Genomic DNA, 14,370 nt, shown 5'->3' with positions numbered 1-14,370 from the left:
TTTTCACTCCTTCCCTGTCAGACATTATCATGTTAAGTTCCTCATCCGTACACTGGGCACAGCAGGCCTCCTCCCATGGGCTCACCATCAGCACTGAAGGAGATCAAGCAGAAGAAATCCTCTTGCAGTCTAAGCGTGTCCACACACAATGAAGTCACACTGTGATTCCAAGGTTTCTATGGCTTCTGAGAGGAGTATTATCCCCTGTGCAGGCTAACTCCAGTTAAACTCGTGTGTGTGTATGTATGTGAGAGAAAGAGAGAGAGAGAGAGAGAGAGAGAGAGAGAGAGAGAGAGAGAGAGAGAGAGAGAGAGAGAGAGAGAGAGAGAAAGAGAGAGAACAGATATGTATGTTTTGTATTTAGGAAGCTTATAAAGTAGGTTTCCATGTAGCTTTTTCAAACATTCTTAGTGTTAGTTACACCTCCTCCTACCTCCTCCATCTCTGCCCTATCTTCCCCATCCCTTCCCATTTAGGTTGCCAAATAAGAAACCCAGTGTATGGGCTACATCCTCCCGGCTGTTGTCAGGGGTATGCTGGAGACCCTCAGAGTAACACAGGCAATTGTCCTTGCTCTCAGTTACCTACCGAGCTTATTGGTAAGACTCTTGCTAAAAGGCACACTTTAGTCACAGGATGCGGAGAGACCATGGAAGCTTCCTTCCTTCCTTCTGTCATAGTATTAGAAGGTGCTGTGGAGGCTGCTGGGAAGTGGGAGGGACTTGTCAACAGTCTCATCCAGGAAACACACCTGGGACTGTAAATCTGGCTAGGAACCCATCGTGGGGAGCTCACAGGCCCAAGGGGTGAACCCACTGCTATTTCTTTGCTAAACTGACATAGCATCAAACCAGTCTCTAAATATACACTCTCTTATAGATAAGTATGGCTTTCAGGCCTCATGAGAGAAGTTTCTTTGTGCAGTGGATTGCGGCTAATGATGAAACTTACAGCTGGTTAAGTTGTAGGCGCAGGGAATAAATGCCTGTGGGGTACTCTGCTGCAATGAGACTCTATATCATCCGCCCACCCACCTAAGCTCAGGGACTATCGTAGAAGGAAGCGTGGAAAAATTATAAGAGTCAGTGGGGGTAGATGGACTTCAAAGGAACAGTGCCCCTGGGACACGACAGCTACACTCATGAACTGACAGCACCCATGCTTGACTGAACAAGACCAGAACAAGATCAAGCCAATCGCTTTCCTGCATGGATCAGGGAGGGGCTCACCCGACCCCATCCTTCACAGAGGAGTTATTGATACGTGATGAGTTTTTGGGAGCGAGTCAATTTTAAGGATGTCGCTCATGATAGGTTGACCATGTTCTAGTAGACTGACCCCAATGGCAAGCATTTGGGAAGCACAGATTGGACACTGTAAGTTATTTAAAAAAAAAAAAAAAAAGTCATGCAATTGGGAGCAAGTAGGGAGGTAAGGAGTGGCTCTGGGAGGACTTAGGGGGAGGAGTGGAGGTAATTATGATCAAATACACTGTTGTATGCATGTTTGAAATTCTCAAAGAAATAATTTAAATCATATATATTAAAAATAAATATTTTCTGCAGGCAAGCAATATGGTGAAGGGGTCACTCACTACTTTTTCATGAAGATAGATTTCCACGCTATAACGTCTCAGGTGGTTAAAGCCACATAGGGGGTTGCCCTCTAACACCAAGTGAGGACAAGATGAACAGCTGAGTGTGGCCTGGCTTTGATGGAAATGTGGACCAGGCAGTACCCATGTGAGGGCCCTGCCTCCTTGATCTGTTCTAGAACTGTCAGGAAACCATCTTCCCTTTCTCCCAGGAAAGCCAGTCACCCAGATCAAGTAAAGTTGGAGCGATTTCTGGCCTGTTTGGCATTGCATGGAGAAAATCTGCCCAAGAGAAGCTAAGTTAGAGCAAGCCAGAGACAGGGAGACCAGACTCATCCATGTTACCCAAGGACGTGTCTGGTTCTAGGCACTAAATTCCCAGGCCCTGCCCCACCCCACCCCCACTACTCGGATTTGTACAAATAGGGATGGCTGGTCTCCTCTGGATAGAGGGCTTTGTAAGGAAGACACCGGACACTTTGTTTCACCCTTGATTTGGAGGCCAGATCCCCGGGATTTGTTTAAGCTACTTTGAGCTGAGTGCCTGTCACTCGCAACCTAAAATGTGAGCGCGCTCTCCCAAAGAATGTGTCACAGTTAAAAATGGCAAAATAAATCAAAGGAGGAAATATGTTATTTTTAGAATTTAAAATACGAGGAGGAAATGGGATCATGTGGTCTCTTCTAAGGTGGAGACCATTTTGTTTGACAAAGGAGCACTGAAAATAAATACATATACAAATGGGCAGAAAACGGAAAAGAAGCAAATGAAAACATTGTTAGGGACGGAAACAATCATGGCAGAGAAAGGTCAGCTTGCTCATGAGCAAAGACTCCCAAGAACAAACAAGGCTGTTGTTGGGGGTGGGAAGGGGGACAGAAGGGCAGAAACCAAAACAACTTCACCTTTTCTTTAGAATCTGGCCTGTTCTAAAGGGAGAAAAGATAACTTAGCTATCCCAGCAGGCTGTGGAAAAGCTAGACCAGCCAACACTTCCATAGATGGGGATCCATTTCACACACACACACACACACACACACACACACACACACACACACCCCAAACACAACAAAATACCATACAACACTCCATGGCCACACAGAGCTGCATTGCTTCTAGAGCTCTCTCTTGGGGAGGCAAACAAAAATATGTCAGAACAAGAAGAGCTAGGGAAAAAAGAGCCCTTTTCAAGGTGGCCTCCAACAGTGAGAACGGAGCAAGCGCTGGGTGTCAAGGCAGTTGGTGCCTCAGCACCCGAGGCTGCCTAGTGTCGGAGCAACCTGGGGTCCCACTGGGCCTTCTCTGAGAATGCTGCTCAGAGAGCCACTTCAGAACGGCAGGCCTGCTCCCTGGCTTTCTGGAGGCCTGAGACTGGGGCTCCCTTGGACCTCTCTTGTGATCTTCCCAGTTACCTGACTCTCTCTCTCTCTCTCTCTCTCTCTCTCTCTCTCTCTCTCTCTCTCTCTCTCTCTCTCTCTCTCTCTCCCTTCCTCCCAATAATCTTCTCCTCCCTCCTCTTTCACCTCCTCCTCCACCCACTTCTTCCCAGCCCCCACCTCCCCCCAGCCTCTCCCCTGCTTTTTCTTCTCCCCTTTCAGACCCCCCCATTCTCTTCTGCCCCTCCTTTCCATCACCCTCCCTCCTTCTCCCTCTTCCCCTCCTCCTCTTCTGCCCCTCTCTCCATCCCTCCCTGCCTGTCCCCCCTTCTTCCTCCTCCCCCCTCCATCTTTTTTTTCCAAGGCCTTGCTTGCCAGGCAAGGGTCCTACCACCAAGCTACAGTCCTAGCTCTCTTACCTTAAAGTAGCATTGCAATTTTAGCCCCCATTCTTTCACTTTTCTCATTCTGACTCATGCTGTTCTTCCCTGCCTTAGACCATTTTTCTTGTCTTTTAGAGAGTTGGAAAGAATGCATCATCATCCTGGGGTGTTCTCATTGTCTTCAGAGAGATTATTCTGGTACTTGTGGTTTCTTTTTCCTCATACTTCTTTTGTACAGGAATTAATCTACATATTTCATTTTTATATAACCCCAAGTTCCTCAAATTTTTTTTTTTTTTTGGTTTTTCAAGACAGGGTTTCTCTGTGGCTTTGGAGCCTGTCCTGGAACTAGCTCTTGTAGACCAGGCTGGTCTCGAACTCACAGAGATCCGCCTGCCTCTGCCTCCCGAGTGCTGGGATTAAAGGCGTGCGCCACCACCGCCCGGCAAGTTCCTCAAATTTTTAAGAGGGTGAGTTCACAGAGTATAGATAACTTCCGGTCACACTTTTTTTTTTTTTTCCTTTTTTGCTTTGACTTTTTCTTTTGTTTTTCTGTGCTAGGGTTGGAACCCAGGGCATGGCATGGGCTAGACAAGGGCCATACCACTAAGCCACATTCCCCCGCCAGACGCCACTTCTACTGCCATGACAAAAACTGAGAAACAAGCCATTCTCCCCATAGAAAGACAACTCAGGAAAAAAAGGAAGCAAGAGCCGTGTGATGTCATGTGACACGGGGCTGCCTCTGAGAGTAGCCTTTCTTCTCAGCCTCTTAAATGATTCATACTTCGTTTTCTGACACCATATCAGATACAGCTCAGCCTCTCAGTCATATTTCTCTTGGGAACGTTTTGGGGAAGTGAATCCATTTGGGCAGCCTCTTCCTAAAACTACTGCTTATACTCTGAAGTCTTCAGGAGAGAAGCGGGTGATGGCCCTGAAGGAAGAAATAACACTGTTTGTACTTGCACGTCAAGGGCTGGCACTGACAGCCTTTCTCTTCAGAAGGTGACAATGCTGAACGCAGAGTTAATGTGATTAAAAGCTACCTGGGAGTAGAGAATCACACACACGCCCCAAACTATAAACCACCAAGATGGCTCCACAGTCAAATGCCAAGGCTAGCCAAGCACGATTCGACTTTTACATTGGTTTGAAGACTGGAGAGTACTTTTAGCGGTGTGTGATCGAATTCACTAGTAATTTGGGAATGCTACACCTAACAAACAGGATTCCCTTTCTCTCTAAACCACACTACTCCCAACTGTCCAAGAAAGAAAGAAGGCAGAACCCTAGGAAGTGACCTATTATCCTGAAATGTGTCTCATGCAGAGTTGGGGTGGACAGGCCACTGGCATGGGCTGCCCTGGCCTCCTCCACGGGGAGCTGCTCAGCTGAGGAGCTGTCTCCCTCAGCTCCTGCAGAGAACGGAGCATTGTCCATGAAGCTAACAGGCAGTGTGAGCCCCTAGGCTCCAAGCTCTGCCACCCAGATTACTCCAGGTGCTGTATTCCGGGCACTGTGTCTTCTGCAGGAACAAGTGGACTCTTTCTGGCTGAACCTCTTATTTGGTTGCTGGAAATGGGTGAACTTGCACACTTTCTTCACGGTTCTACTTTGCTGTGAGAAGGTAGAAGCCAGCAAGCCACACTACAGACCTCCAGCCACAAAGGTTTTCTCTCCTGGACTAAATTAGTTAGTCTATTTTGAAAATGGGTGTAGCACGATTAATTAAAACCCAGAGACTGATATAGGGGTTCAACCTGAAGATCAGAAAAGCAAAACAGTCAGTCACTGGCTCTTATCTTCTACCTCAGTCCGAAATGGCGACCCTGCTTCCAGGAATCCTCAGAATGAGATTGTGTGTGAGAACTGTCTCCTCCCATTTTATATTCCTCTCTAGGGCTGGGATTAAAGGTGTGCGCCACTACTGTCCAGTTTCTATGGCAAACTGGTATAGCTACTGGGATTAAAGTTGTGTAGCACCACTGCCTGGTCTATAAAGCTAACCAGGGGGGCTGTTTTACTCTCTGATCTTCTGGCAAGCTTTATGTGATAAAATAAAAATGAAATATCACTATTTGATATTTGATCACTACACTAAGATAGAGTCTTGTTACGATGCCCAGATTAGACTCAAATTTCTAGGCTCAAGGGAGTCTCTTCCTCCTCTGGCATCCACATACTAGGAGAGCAGGTAGATGTCACCTTCCTGGTGACACTGGTCATTCTTTACTGCTTCTTTTGTCTATTGACTGGCAGGAAAGAGGAAGGAGGCTGAGGGAGAAAGGAAGTTCTTCTGTTCTCGATTTGGGGGAGGTACTGATTTGGCATGGGTCAAACTGTTCCACCCCTTGCTGAAATAGAGATATTTCACAAAAATCAAAACTCAATCTCATAGCTGCCTCCCTCTGTCCCTCCCTCCGTCTCTCTATCCCTCCATCCCTAGTTTCTGAGGCAGGACCCTGATGTCTAAACTGGCTGTCTTTGAACTCACACCCTGCTGGTCCTCTCCTGAGCGCTGAGAGTACAGGCACGTACTGCCACACCTAGCCATCTCTTTCTCTATTTTACAAAAAGTGACAAGCCCTACTTTGTCAGAGTCACATAATGACCTTATCTTACTCAGTACCGTACCCAAAGTGCACATGGCCAGACTCCAATTCTCATGAATTTTAGGAGAATACTGGAAATAGAAAAGGGATAAATATTTAAATATGGAAATCAGCTTCTAAGTGCTTAATGTCCCCAAATGACACACCAATAATGGAAACGACAGATCAAGGGTGAAAAGATGACAGGGTGCGCTGAACCCAAGCTAGGTGTCTCTGGCAGTCACCCTGGGATTCAGAGACCACACCCCCTGGTATTTTCCAGAACACGGGTATGTTTATTACCCAGCCAGTTCGGCCCTGCTGCCCAGAGCGCTTCCCAGCATTCCCAACTTGGCACTCCCCCAATGGCAGAACAATGATTGCTTTTCTCTCACAGGCTAGTGCTGTCTAGTTCATTAGCAATCCATTTGCCTTTTCCACTGAGTCCAGGGCATGCTGCTGCCTTCCAGAGAAACGCTACCACGCTTTATGCTTTATATACGTTTCCAGGAGCATGATTCAGGGCTAGTGAGATGGCTCAGCAGATTAAGGCACCTGCTGCCAGGATTGACTCAAGTTTAAGCCCCAGAACCCTCATGGAGGAAGGAGGAAGCCAACTCCCCGAAGCCATCCTCATTATCGAACTTAGGGGGTCACAGTACATACCCTAAGAAGTTAAAGCGATCCAGTGATGCCCCGATTCCCCTCTTCCCACTGTGGCTACAGGAGATAAATCTCTTTTTGCCTTTTACTGTTAATGTGGCTGTGCTAATTAGCTTACCGAGGACAAGTCATCAAACTTGGTTTCCTGGGATATAGAATATGGCCCTCTGACATCCGCATCTGTGCCGTGACATACTCTGCCACCGACACACACAAAATAAATACAACTGTCATCAAAATAACTTATCTTGTCAATCATCAAAGGCAAAAACACTTCGCTGAGAAAGAAGGGGCTGTGTCTTGGGATCTCATTATTTGTATGAAGTGAAATGTAAGGTTTTCTTTTTTAAAAAATAAAATTTATTTCTTAAATTACCTGTTCATAAGTATGTCTGCGGTGGCATGTACCTGCAAGTGAGCGCAGGTGGCTGTGGAGGCCAGAGTCAGATCTCTGGAGCTGGAGTTACCGATGCTTGTTGGGACATCCTCTGTGGGTGCTAGGAATGAAATGAACTCTGGTTCCCTGGAGGAGCAAGCAGTATGTGCTCTCAAGGGCTAAGTCATCTCTCCAGCCCCGTACTTGTATACATCCAAATATCTCGCAGTCTTCCGCATCTTCCACAGTCTGCTAGGGCCCCGTACATAGTAAAGCTCCATGTTTCCCCATGTGTTCACTCATCCCTTGCTTACTTACACTATTTCATCTAACACAAACTTACTGAACGTTTACTATGGGATCTAATCTTTGGGGATATAGCAATCAAAGAGAGACAGAAAACGACCTCAACTTCATGGAGCTCCCATAGGAAAGACCAGGAACAAATTCAGGCGGATCACTGATACATGATCATTCTACATAGTGACTCCTTAAAGGGAAAACTGGGCAGTGTGCTGGCACATGGCTGTGCGCGGGGGAAGGGGCAGGTAGTTGACAAGAGTAGCCCTCCTTGGAGAGTTGTGGTCTGGCGGGTGAGAAAGAAGCTGTGTGGTTCTAGGGGAAGGCAAGAGGGCAGTCAGGCAAAGATCTTGGGCTAAGAGAAAGTCTGATATATCTGTGGAGAGGAAAAACTTCTAGTACAAACTAAACACAGTACTAAGAGATGACTGGCAGATGTAAGCTGCCAGCATCACACGGGAAGGCATTGATTGGGAATGATCCCAATCATTCAGAGAGCACCATGGGCACTCCCCTAAAAAGGACTAGGGCAAGGGCTCTACATTGCAGTCTGCATCTCTAATTCCTCTTCCTTCCTTTTCCTTCTTTTCTTCCTTCCTTCCTTCCTTCCTTCCTTCCTTCCTTCCTTCCTTCCTTTCTTGTCTGTCTTTCTCCTTTTTTTTTTTTAAGAGGCAGATACTTCAAAAGTTCTTTAAACACAGTTACCCCTCAGCATCCCTAGGGGATTGATTTCAGGGCCCCTTTGGGTGATGAAAGCCTGTAGATATGTCCTTTATATCAAATGGTGCAACATATTCATATGACCTATGCACACACAACCTCCTGTATATTGATGGGCATGCTCTCCGCATGACTTGTAACCCCTAACTCCGTGGAAATACCATATGATAATTGTTAAATTGCATTGTTTAAGGACTCATAAGAAGAAAGTTTACATGAACTCAACACAGACACATTCTTTTTTTCAATGAATATTTTCCATTCAAAGTAGTTTGACCCCTGAAATGCAGCCTAAGATGACCTGCAGGCATTCCTTTGCATGCAATACGGACTCTCACATACCTGGAATCCTATTGAGCGTCACCCAGAAATGCTCATCGGGACTGAAAGTGTCTTTGGACCAATGGAGCAAATCAACTGCCCGGGGGTCATGGAGAACAAAGTTGGCAAACTCTCTTGATAGAGCGACGTAGGCAGAGCCAAAGTAAATGGTGAGGTTGTGGGGAGGTGGAGGCTTCAGTGCGGTGGTTCTGATCACATAGGAAAGCTCTTTGCTCAGGTGTTCCCGGTGGACATACTTGGTCCTTCCTATTGCGTGTGCTGGAGGCAGCACCCCTGGGGTGAGATTCTGCCCCTTAAGCCCTTTCAGGTACTGAACTATTTCCTTGTTGGTTTTTAGGGGGAAGTCCTGCCCACAGGTGTTGATGGCATATTTCCAGGGGACCTCGGAGGTGGACAGATCTTTGATGCAGTTCAGGTCGGCCTGGAGCCGGGATATTCCACCATAGACCACGGGCTCCATCTTAGAAGCCATAAAGGCGTTGGGGAAACAACTCACCAACTGTTCCACCGCACCTTTGAATTCAGGGGTTGCCTTTTCGTCCACATGAATACAGTAGATATTTTGAGGCATGAAGATAGCCCTGAAGAGCCTTGCAAAGGTGTCAAAATTGTGATGAATGACCATGACATAGGCCAAAGGAAACTCGACCTCTTCCTGAGATAAAGGGGCTGTGATATAGTGGCTTTGGGTCACATAGTCCGTGCAAGAAGGCTTCTCATGGATCATTAGTTTGTTTCTCCACGGGAAAGGGGTTTTCCCGTTGATAAAGGATGTGCACACCTGAGACAGCATCACGGAGTCCGAGACGTTCAGCTTCTGGTAGCTTTGATGTCCCCCAAAACTTAGCACGTACAGCACAATAAAAACGATGACAGTAGTCACAGAGACTATGAAGAGGTAACGCAGGGACGGAGGCATGCCTTCGAGAGGGGCGAGAGGTCAGAGCTCCCGTCAAGCTCCGCCAATCCCTTCCCAGACTTACTTTTTCCTGGGAGCTCTCGCTGTGGTACATGCTCCAGTCACTGCGAATTCCTGCCGTTTCATCTTCCCGAGCTCAGCGGCTCGCTCTCGCCTCAAGCTGATATTAGAATCTGATCCCGCCTCTCTCAAACCTCCTTTGTCTAAAATCCAGCAGCAGGTTGCCGGAGCCCAGCCTTTTCCTCCTCTTCCTTGGGCCTCCCCGTTTGTATCTGCGGGCTGTTTTACTGGCACTGCTACCTCTTTTTCAACTATTTCCTCAGGGGTTTCTCCTAGCCCTTCCTCCTCCTGTTACAATCATCACAGCAAAAGCCAAAGTTGAAGGGATGAGCCGGGCTAGGCGTGCGGCTTCCTGCCCTCCTCTACTGCCTCTCTCGCCAGCTCTGTTGCCTACTCTCCGGGGTGTGCCAGCTTAACAACCCAGGAGATCTAACCCAGCCTCCGTTCTGTAGCTGCAGTTTCGGGAGAGTCCGCTCAAATGACACAGTCTGAAATAAAAGCACACCTCCAGCCCCGCTCCATTGTAATGTTTTCTAGCCCCACCCCACCAGTTTCCAAAACAAGAGCTCCCAGGGGGAGGAGTTCCGGTCCTAAGGGATTTGACACGGCAGAGGTGGTGGTGGGGGGGGCTTTGACATGAACCCCTCTCCTCTTACTCAGGCATCTGCTCTGGTGTTACAGAATGTTGGGGTCTAGTGAGCAGGTGGTAAGCTATACCCTCTCATTTGGATGAAACCTGAAGGCTTCGCTGAACGGGTGCTTGAATCCTGGCTACAAACAACGTTAGGGATTTGCATCTAAACAGCGTTAAGGGCTTAACGATCTCCGTTCTTGGACTTTTCCATGACTTTATATTAAAAAAAAAAAAAAAAACAAAAAACAAATCAAAACAGGATCTCAACAAGCCAGACTGGTCTGGAACTCACTAGGTAACAGAGGCTAACTTTGAACTCCTGATCCTCCTGACTCTAGCTCCCAAGTGCTGGCTTTCACCCATACCCAACTTCTCATGACACACTTTAGAGGCAGTTTTAAGCATCCTCTAGGCTGCCGATTACCTTTCCATTTTCCTTCTCTATGTGTCTGCACTTCACAATTCGGAGTCTTTGCCCTGTGCATTGACTCCCAGGGGAAAATGAGCTTCTGTTCCAGCCTGTGAAGAAAGAGAGTCCTTCAGTTCTCAATCTCCCTCTGCAGAGTCTCTACTGGTAGACTAGACCAGCCAGCGGATTCCTTCCTACAAGGACTTGAGATTCAAAGCACCCAGACTCCAGCCCAATGGCATGCCCTGTCCTGAGATGGGAGTTACACTCTTCCAGCTTTTCTTATTTACATGTTTTGTTTTTCTGCTTGCAGATTATTTTTCCCCCCTTACTACCCTCTTTCTGCACCTGCCTCAAACAAATGTTCTAAGGAGCCCTCCCCTGGGTCTTTAGGTCAGCAGCAAAAGAAAATGCAGCCTTTCCAGAAAGCGGCTCCCATTTCTTCCAGTGTCTTCTCTGGTCCGTGGCAAAGGACAGTTCAATCTCCAGCTTCATCCCCTTTCCAAAAATAACCCTGTTAAATATTAGGTTATTACGTCTGCTGTGTGTCTAAACAGCAGAGTGTAATTTTGGCATCAGTAATTTCGTTTTGGCGAAGCCTTGTGGCTTAGAATGAATACTGAAACCGCTGCAGCCTGACAAAGTATACAGATACATAACTTAACTAGGGTAAGTAAATCTGTTCTCTTTACCCTTTCCAACTGGCCAATAACATGGGAGTTCAGATTTACACAGACCGAAGAGATAAACATTAATGGCATTACTATATTAAGAAGTACAGATACTGAACAAAATAAGAAGTCTCATAATGCTTCTGAATTTAATCCAGTACCACACCAGTGGGGCTGTTCATATATTTAAAATACAGCTGTTCTTCTTTTGTCTGCTCTTGGGCCAATTCCCCATTCTTGGATCCTGGACCTTGTAGAAGAATGTTTGACGAACCTGGTTATTGTATCAGAGGATGCTAGTTGCCTGTTTCTTTTCCTTCTGAACAGGCTGCAGTCCAGTATGCTTATCCAGAATGGACACTGTGAGCTTTTGGCTGTTGAGCAGGGAAGTCTTAGCCTTCCTACCTATGTTTTCCTAGAGTCAAGAACAAAGTTGATACCTGCAGGCTTAGCAACCATGCCCTTGGTCCTCACTCTGAGAGCAATTACTCATGAACTAGTCAATTAATCAGGCTAGACATGCTTGCCCTTCCCTGGGGCCACCTTAAAGACATTCTCTCTGCTGCAGACAGAACCCTTTATGTGGTGAACACTATCCAACAAGTCTTTTTGAGGACTGGGTATGTAGCTCGGTGGTACAGCATCTGTCTAGTACTCATAAGGCCCTGGGTTCAATACCTAGTATAACAAGGAGAGCACACACACACACACACACACACAGAGAGAGAGAGAGAGAGATAGAGAGAGAGATAGAGAGAGAGAGACTTACTAAGCTATATAGAACACATCTCCAAAATATATCTGAAACAAAAGAAGACTTGGAACCTACTAACAGTCCCGTTATCCCAGCACTTTAGAGATTAAAGCAGGGAGGATAACAAGTTCAAGGCCAGGCTGGGCAATTTAATGAGACCTATATTGAAATAGAAATAAAAAGTTTTTTTTTAAAGAAATGAGCATAGAATGAAATGAAATTTGGAAATTTTAAACTGGGGCTAGAGACCCAGCTCGACGGGATCAGTTTTGTCTGTATGAAGCTCTTGGTTCAAACCCCCGCACTGCAAAAAAGATAGGAAAGAAATGAAAAGCAATCAAAGGGGAATGAGGATGCCTGTCCCTGCCCTTGGACACTCAACACCTCTGACCTTCCCTTAAAGAGGGTCAAGACTGAGTTCACCTGACCCTGCAAAACCCAGAGAAAAGCAAGATACAGGCCTGCAACTCAGAAAGTCACTGCTTGCCCCACCCAATCAACTGTAAAGGAGAAAGACCGGGGTGTTATGCAAAAGCAAAACAAACAGTTTGGGCTTAATCTTGCTGCCCAGAAATACACAAAGGATCAAGTGCAGGAACACCTCCAGGCAAGCTGGGGCAACCAGTGGAAGATTTCAGGCTTTCCCGCACCTTCCCTCTGCTGAGCTGCAGTTCTGATGCACACGCTTCATTGTGCTTTCATAATTGTTCTGGGACTTGTTTTTCATCCCCAATTAATCATTATTCTTTACTCAGGGAAGAGCTAGAGAAGGCGCAGGTTCATACAGAAACACCAGAATATAAAGTTAAATAATAGCAAAAAGGGGCACAGGAAGCGTGGCTATGAGAGAACTGACCGAAAATTAAACGCAGTAGCTTTGAGGGGGTCAAGGTATCCAGGCAGAAAGGGCTCACAAAACGAGGTGAACTTGAATCAGGTCTTGGGTTTCTCTTTGGAAGGATGTGTTTAGGTGATTTGCTTTGAGGTTTGGTTTGATTTTGTGGCAGGGCCGTTAGGAGGAGCCCAGTCCAGCCTAGAACCCTAGATGCTCCTTGCATTAGCCTCCTGAGTGCTGGAATGACAGGCACCTGCCACCGTGCTTGGCTCTGCAGCTGACTTTGTTATGGAAGGAAAACAACGACTCAGGGATTCCTTCTTAACTTAAAACGTAGGGATTTGGTTTTCACTTTGAAACTGAGAAAGTAGAGGACTTTGACATCCCCAATTGCTCTGTCTTATCAATTAGTAACTCCATCCCAGGCCGACTGATGGTTTAGAAAAGATGCTTTTGGGTTATGTTTCAATCGTGATGATCATGGCTCTAAAGAGGAGGAAGAAGACATTTCCAAAGCCCATTTTTAACCAAAACAACAATTCTTCCACAACTCAGACATCTTCCAATGAGGTCCTCTAGGGAAAACCGTCCTCCTGGGGCCAATCAGTTTTGCTTTCTATCCCGTTTATCTAATTAACAACAGAACAAGTTATCTCTCATCTGAGGAACCCAAAGCATTATTCTATTTTAAATTCTTGTCAAAGTGTGGGTGGGGGCAGAGCTAACAGGCAGAACTTCAAAGGCCCCAGTGATCACCAGTCCATGGCATCACGCATGAGCTAGAGGGAGCTGAACCTAATGTTGCTGAGGCAAAAGTCAACCTCAAAGACCTTCTGACTGCAAGATGGTTTGACGCAAATACTTGCAAAACACAGTTTACAGTGCGTCCAGATGAACTCATGTTAAGTGGCATGCAGTGACAGTGTTGCATTTAGCAATCAGAAATAACACCATTTTGGCTTTGGGGGTCTTAGAAAATGACAGGGTCTCTGTCTGTGGTCCAGGCTGGCTGACCTGGAGCTCACTCAGTCTTGGTGCAAGGCTTGGTAATATTTCCTGAATCATATTTCAAGATATCACTTTCATTTGCTTGCAGAGATTAATTGTTTAACCCCGGGAAGGTAAGCAACTTCTTAACTATGTTACCAAAACAAGCGTTCTGCCAAACTGGGTTTGTCTGTAGCTGTGGGGTAAGGACAGAACAAATCAGTGGCTTGCCAAAATTTGTTCCCATTGCCTGGGATTGGGGTGGGGGTGCAAAAATGCAAGATCAGGATTCTCACCCCAGGTGTTCAGTAGGTACCAGGGGAGTCAGATGACCTGTATTTCAGTCCTAGATAATGATGGTAGTTCAGATCTCTGGAGCAAAGTTTGAGAACCCATGGACCACAGTCCAAAACTCCTTGATTCCCTCCCTTCCTTCATGGTCACACCAGACTTCCTTCACTGAGTAATGTGCTTTAAGAAAAAAAATGTTTTGTGATTAAAAATTACCTCGCAATGTAGAAAAATAATCATTATGAACTAAGATGATGGATAACCTCATCCTCGCAACACAATTTATCATGGAAAATGAATGGGCGGGGTGGTTGTTCCAGAGCATCAGTGATGTAAGATATTATATATTCTATAGGGCATCCTTTGCTCCCTACCAGAATACCAAAATCTGGGATGCTCAAGTCACTTATGGAAAAAGACAATATTTGCATATACCCTATGTATATCCTCATGTATATTTT

General features: G+C 46.2%; 2 protein-coding genes across 3 annotated transcripts in view; both read right to left on the bottom strand.

The window, feature by feature from the left end:
* LOC119817452 (N-acetyllactosaminide beta-1,6-N-acetylglucosaminyl-transferase-like) overlaps positions 1-14,370 on the bottom strand; it is a 91,076-nt gene that overhangs the window by 54,801 nt on the left and 21,905 nt on the right. Inside the window, exon 2 of one of the 2 annotated variants that reach the window (XM_038334685.1) lies at positions 10,387-10,481. The exons of the other annotated variant lie outside the window; for it this stretch is intronic. Coding sequence (XP_038190613.1) covers positions 10,387-10,481 — 95 coding nt within the window. The remainder of the gene's footprint in view (positions 1-10,386; positions 10,482-14,370) is intronic. 2 annotated transcript variants of the gene reach the window in all.
* Gcnt2 (glucosaminyl (N-acetyl) transferase 2 (I blood group)) lies at positions 8,342-9,275 on the bottom strand. Its single transcript, XM_038334686.1, has one exon. The coding sequence runs from the start codon at positions 9,266-9,268 to the stop codon at positions 8,342-8,344; it is 927 nt and encodes a 308-aa protein (XP_038190614.1). The 5' UTR covers positions 9,269-9,275.

The sequence above is a fragment of the Arvicola amphibius genome, chromosome 6, assembly GCF_903992535.2.
Source record: "Arvicola amphibius chromosome 6, mArvAmp1.2, whole genome shotgun sequence".
NCBI classification, from domain to species: Eukaryota; Metazoa; Chordata; class Mammalia; order Rodentia; family Cricetidae; genus Arvicola; species Arvicola amphibius.
Note: the sequence above shows the minus strand (reverse complement) of the source record. Positions and strands in the feature narration are given on the sequence as shown.

Bases quoted from the DNA above. Each gene is read 5' to 3' on its own strand.
- Gcnt2 (XM_038334686.1), bottom strand. From the start codon at position 9,268: ATGCCTCCGTCCCTGCGTTACCTCTTCATAGTCTCTGTGACTACTGTC.